This window comes from Zea mays, chromosome 2, assembly GCF_902167145.1.
Source record: "Zea mays cultivar B73 chromosome 2, Zm-B73-REFERENCE-NAM-5.0, whole genome shotgun sequence".
In the NCBI taxonomy this organism is placed as follows: domain Eukaryota; kingdom Viridiplantae; phylum Streptophyta; class Magnoliopsida; order Poales; family Poaceae; genus Zea; species Zea mays.
The window spans coordinates 13,632,945-13,639,552 of record NC_050097.1 but is presented as its reverse complement, the minus strand read 5'-3'; the positions used below and the strand labels follow the sequence as shown (position 1 = coordinate 13,639,552).

The window sequence follows — 6,608 nt, the reverse complement described above, 5'->3', positions numbered from 1 at the left end:
AACCAGCTGCGCGTCCCGCTGTTGTCCTTCGCCGCCACCGACCAGGCGCTCGCCTCCTCGCAGTACCCCTACTTCGTCCGCGCCACGCACGACGACCGCTTCCAGATGGCCGCTGTCGCCGACGTCGTCGCGCACCACGGCTGGCGGGAGGTCATGGCGGTCTACGTCGACAACGACTACGGCCGCGGCGGCGTCGTCGCGCTCGGATGTCGTGGAGCAAGAGAGATGACGGCGGCGAGGGAGCACGGCGACTGCGAGTGAACCCGAGAGGAGAGAGCGAGAGCCGCGGCGGCGGCGGCTGCGAGTTAACCCTAGAGCCGCGACGGCCAGGCTCACTCGCGAAGGGAAATATCTGCGTTCGAAATGGGCCTGGCCACACTATCGCGTAGGGCTCATCTCAGCCAGGCTCTCAAGCTGGGCCAGGCAACCAAACATGGCGACATTGTTTCAAATAGGCCTGGCCGTGCAGCGTGCACTGGGCCAGGCAACCAAACATATCCTTAGACCCTGTTTGGTTTTTCTGTCACTAGTACGTCGTCAAAGTACCCGTTTGGTTCAGTAACTAAACCGAACTAAAGAGCATTTATTGATGTGAATATTAACTATATTGCTGCTATGAATTAGTAGGTGTTTTGTTGCAAGAAGAAAACTAGCTAGAGAGGACAAATAAGTTAAAAATCATACTTTACTCCCTTTTTGTCAGCCTATTGATGACTACAAAATTAAAGTTTAGTCACGACACTTTAGTCACCATATTTATTTTTTTAGAGGCTAAAAATAACTAAACTTTAGTCACTCCAACTAAACGAAACGGGGCCTTAGTTATTTTCTCGTCAATAATGTCAGCCACGTCCAAAAGTATCAATTCATTACTAGCTATGTACGTGGTGCTTGATTGCGACTGATCTCTTCACGGCCGGTTTCAGCGCGCGGCAGACGACGAGGCATGTGTCCGGTACCGGGACCGCACGCGTGCAAGGAAACCTGCAGGGTCGTCGTCGTCGCGCGCGCGTGCAAGGATGTCGAGATGGGCGTCGGCATCGGCGTGCGCACTCGGCGGCAACTAGTGCCGGCCGTTCGTTCCTCCGCCATAACGGCATGCGCACCGGCCGGCTGTTTGAGCGCCGAGACAGACCATACGCGCATGGAGACTGATGATCTACATGCTCACGTACGTACGTGCGTGTTACGAGCAACATCCGGTCCGTGCGGGTTCCTCGTGGAATCAACAGGGTATAATGTCTGTGCATTATCACATGAAACGATGACAATCTCGATCGAGTCTATACGTGCATGCATGAGAAGGAGCTCGATATTTTTGTATAACTCACTCGGTGGCTTGTCCTTCTTCAGATAGCGAGAAAGGCGATACTATATAGAAGCGCTGCACTCCGCTCATATTGAGTTTGGATAGTTTCTTACGTCACGGCCCAACTATGATATAACGTCTTATACGTAGGCACAAAACTAGCGTTTTTAAAAAGAGTAAAGATGATGAGTCACTAGTTGAGATAAAAAAACACACTTAGAGCATCTCCAAGAGCTTATATAAAAATCCTAGCTAAATCTCAAGTTTACAGAGCACACTTAGCTAAAGGAAGCTATCTACAAAGCATGGGTTCCAACAAACTATCTAAAGGAAACGCTAAACTTGGCTTTTTTGCATGTTTGAATTTTTCTTGGCTTTTTTGCATGTTTGAATTTTTCCAACCTACAGACCTGCAGAACTGCTGAAGAATCGGACACCGCCAACCTGCAGACCGCTCTCAACGCTCAGCTTAAGGCAGACCTGATCGAGCACTTGTGGCAAAACCATTCTGAGTTATATAAAATTGATTAATGTGCTCTTTATTTATTTTTATCTACTTTATGTCACACAAGATACAAAAGCCAGAGATAAATCTTGATATAGCTATAAGGATTTCACGAGATCTTATAGTGGTACCGACTACAACTATCTTACCATTGTTTGGAGTTTCAGTTGAGTTTTTTTTAGGAAAAGGACTGAGGCATCTACAGGCTCTGGAGCCTTGTGTCAAAGCAGCTGCTGAGAAGCAGCACATCGACTACCACTTCAGTGGACTAGATGATGACAGTGATATTGATGATTACAGCTCTTACCAGGATAATCATAGTGATGGCAGTGAGTTCACCTGTGTGGAGAGCCTTTTTTTTCAGAATCAAGACAAATAGATCATGCAACTCATAGGAATATATTCATGACTGGCAATGTTCTTAAGAATGACTTTTCAATAGTAATGCAGAGCCTTTTTCAGAATTCAGACAAGCATTTGCATCTGATCTGAATCGTCACGCATGAGCTTGTCATTTTCAATTTTAAGAAGTTACAAACCAGTTTCTAGAAACTGGCTTCCAAACAGCCACTCCAATTTTTTTAGAAACCAGTTTTTGAAAATTGAGATAAGAAACCAGTTTCTTATAAACTACCACCCTTCCAACCTGGCCCATAATACTATAAGAATGCAAGGATTTTTTGAAAGAAGGAACTATGTCATCCCACGATTGGTATACATCTTCTGTCTTCATATAACTGGCATGTAAACCCAAAAATTAACAAACTAATTGAAGAGAACAACACAACATCAGATTTTGTGAGGGCGGCATATATAGGCAGAGTACACATGGAAATTGGGCCACTGTCATTCTGATCGATTAACTCATGCTGCTCTTGCAACATTCTAGGACATGGAGCAGATTTAGCCAAACTTTTATTCAGTCCACTACACAAAACTTGAAAAAATTCAGTCCCTTTTTGAGTACCATGCGATGTCCCCTGTCAAGCAAAAGGGAAAGGAAATTCTGCGAACAGAAAAATCTAGCAGCAAAAATCATCTTGGACTATGAAGCCATTAATTTATTACATGCTTATGGAAGTTGATTCATGACCTTTAAACCATTACAAACTGAAACTTGAACAAGATGGTACTTAGATGAAATGTTGAACTAAAACAAGTTTGTTGACAAAGCATACTTAACTAAAACTAGAAAATTCTAGATATTGAAACGTCTTGCAAGAATCTCGTTCTGACGATCTTCATAATACTGCTGTTGTTTATAGTTCATGGTGCTAAGGTCCAAACCAATTATTCTGTCCTCTTCGAGCTGTCTTTGGAACGCAAACTTTTCTTTGTCCAATTTGATCCTTTCTTCTTGTAGAGCAAAGGCTTTATTGCACCTCTCCTCTTTCTTCAAGTCCTTTTCAAGGTCAGAATCTTTCTTCTTTGCAATTAGATAGTCTACAACTTCCATGGACGAACGTTGTCGTAGCTTTTGTTTCTCCTTCTTCTTACCGTCGGGTCTGCATGATGGTTCATCATGATCAGCACCCCCAAGAGGGGCATCTACGACAATTGCATTTGCAACTGATGCTGGAGAAGAATTTGTCGTTGTCTTCTGTTTCTTAGTGGCTGATTTTTTTGCACTTCCAATTTCCTTCCGCCTATCCATCCACTTGGTCTTGTCCTTCAAGATTTTCCAGCAATGCAGGTATGAAAACTTCTTATCCTTTGGGTCTTCGACCTTGAACATTACACATGCATTTGCGATCTGCACATGTCAAACCAAAAAAACATGAAATAGAGTTTTCTCAAATAATCATACCTAACACAAAAATAGTTTGCTGACAATGAAATAAAAACCTTGTCATCAATTGACCAACCACTGTGATTCCTAGCCTCAACCCTAGACAGACATCCACAAAACAGATTCACATCATGTTGTATACCGGACCAACGATTCATTAAAGATACTTCAGAACGATTTGAGTCAAACTTCTTGTTTGCATTGAAATATTCATGTATCCTTCTCCATAGTGTGCCATGTGTTTGATCAACTCCTTGAATAGGATCCATGCCCACATTCAGCCAAGCTGACACAAGAAGAATGTCCTCCTCATCTCTAAAATTTTTGCTTCTACCCTGAGAACTCTTGGTTGTTGCATGACCATGCTGGATTCTTACATCACTACGAGTTGCTTGAGATTCTTCAATACCATTAACTAGGAGATTTGTGTAATACCCAGAATCCATGGTACCTGTGCAAAACATAATTATATGTGACGCTTCTAAAGGGACAACATTATATACCATACACTTCAAGGCTAATGAACACAAAAACAATGACCTATATTTTTGTATATACTAAACATAAATAAAGATACGAAGTGCTTTGCTGTTTATACGCTACTTCCTTTCACTCATAAGGCATAAGTGACTTATTATCAATTTACTGTAAATAAAGCAATACTGGTGCTCATGACTGAACAATTAATGTCGCAAGCATTCATCCGAGTTCATGACAATCTCAATAATACCATTGTTTACAGCAGGGGAACTCAAGAGAACAAGTTCTGAAATAAGTTGCAAGCATGTACTAATGTTATTTAATTCATTGTAGTTACCATATGAAGCTATCACAATTCTTAAAATGTCAGTTTCAGCATACATAATTGGATTAAGTACCATGTCAACATAACGCAAATGGAGGTATCTCAACTTCATGTAATACATATGTTTGTGCAAAATGAACACACAAGATAAAATTGATTAGTTGGACCAACATAGCAGTGAAGGCCTCGTACCATCAAATTGAGTACCATTTGGCACATCCTCTGCCAGCTGATCCTCAATTGTTACAGGAACCACCCGATGATGCAATGATCTGACAGTGGATTCATCAAATTCTCCCTCTAGGTGACTTGTCTCTTGTTCCAGCCTTTGTTGGAGAAACTGGGAAACATGGACGCTGTCTACAGATCCGGTGCACATCCCAGTTTGTGCTGTCTCCATTGCACGAGGTCGCGGTGGCCGGAACATGGCATCGACTGGTCAATTGAAGATTGCGGCGGCGCGACCTGCACTACCGTGGATGGGTGCGGCGCGCATGGGCGGCAAAGCGCGGGGGAGGTACAGGTCGCGGACGGCTGCAGTGCGCATGGGCGGGAAAGCGCGGCGGCGGTACAGGGAGGGCGGGAGGGCGCGGGAACGGGATGGCTGGCCAGTCTGGGAGAGCGCGGGGGCGGTACAGAGAGGGCGGGAGGGCGGGAGATCGTGGGAGAGGGCGCGGGAACGGAATCGGTGGGAGAGCGCGGGGGCGGGATATTGCGATTTGGCGAGACACAGCAGCTCGGCAATATTGGCTAGTGACGGAGAGCGATGCCGAGCGAGATGGCGAAAGCGAGGTTGAAGAAGAGCTGTTGGATTCGGTTTCCACGGGATTTATGTTTCTTTTGCCGAGCGAATGATTTTTAACCCGTCTGTTGGAGCTGCTCTTAAATTAGTTATGGTTGGTTAGCTAGCTAGTTGGATAATTTATAGTTGAGATAAAAACAAACTCATTTGGATTGCAGTGAGTCGAATTATCTCAGCTATTAGCTCTGCCGTTTTTGATCCACTGAGCTAGTTTAGACTAGGTTTTAGTTATTTAATAATTATCCAAACAAGTCCTAGGTCAGCTACATATATGGCCACGACAACTATGGCTACTTCCCATGTCGCCGTGACGAAGCAGGCATGAAAAATCCAGAGCCGGCGTCAGTAATAAATCAATTAATTAATCATTGGCACCGTTCTCGGCTTGACGAATATCATATCAGTGGCGCGGACGTCTACGATCGACAAGCACGAACCTTGACAAAACATTCTAATATGCTTCCAGCTAGCCCGGTTATTGGGAATAGTCTCACATTATGTAGTGAGGTTGAGAAATCATGGTTTATATGGTTGATGGTGCACCCTCTAATAGACTAGCTTTTTAGGGAGTGTTGGCAGAAGAGACCTAAAGTCCGCTGCTATACGTGCTAGCGCGTGTGTCGCGGCCCGACAGCCTGGGTGCAGCGGCGGACCCACAGGGGGGTCCGGGTGGGCCCTGGCACACCCTAAGCCAAGCCCACCAGGGACCCCACCCGGCCATCAGTTGGGCTTCCGCGATCGGTTGCCGGTTGGGCTTCCTCAACTACGCAGCGCGCTACGCGCAAGCCGGCGTCCAGACGTCTTGACGGAACCTGCTGCTCGGCAGCTGCCTCCGTCTCGGTCTCGGCTCAGCGTCGACAACCGCCGGTCGTTGGAGAACGGTGAGCAGGAACCAGGAACCGTCTGCGCCTGCTGCATCGATCTGTAGGAACGCAGGCAGCAGAGTACGGTGAGAACAAACTGGGGTAACAGAGATTGTTCAACGCGTTTTCGCGATATATATTGTTGTTGATTTTTGTCTTATTAATTATTGATTCACTACCATTGTTTTGTAGTGACTAAAATATGAAGAAGCAGGGAGATATCGCCTCTCTTTTTCGCAATCATGTTGCAAAGAAACAGAAGTTTATTGCTTCTTCATTATATCCGGATGTTACTCAAGCGTCGACACCTCAAGAACAAGAGGAAGAGAGAATAAATGAAGAAATTGTGAATCAATGCCATCTGCACCGCCACCGCCAACACTTTATGATGTCAGTCGTCTTTCACATGATCCAGGTGAAAGACAACCTATTGCAAGTTACCATGCTAATGATCATGATGCAATTCGAAGAGCATATATTCTTAGAGGTCCATTTCAACCATATGCACATGGATTCCCAAATAGAAAAAATGGAG

At 44.9% G+C, this 6,608-nt stretch overlaps 1 protein-coding gene across 1 annotated transcript; it reads right to left on the bottom strand.

The window, feature by feature from the left end:
* Positions 1-2,835: 2,835 nt before the first annotated feature.
* LOC103646000 (glutathione S-transferase T3-like) lies at positions 2,836-4,115 on the bottom strand. The gene is made up of 2 exons (XM_023301769.2): positions 3,660-4,115; positions 2,836-3,567 (listed from the first exon to the last, which is right to left on the bottom strand). The coding sequence occupies exons 1-2, from the start codon at positions 4,107-4,109 to the stop codon at positions 3,013-3,015; spliced, it is 1,005 nt and encodes a 334-aa protein (XP_023157537.1). The 5' UTR covers positions 4,110-4,115; the 3' UTR covers positions 2,836-3,012.
* Positions 4,116-6,608: the final 2,493 nt, after the last annotated feature.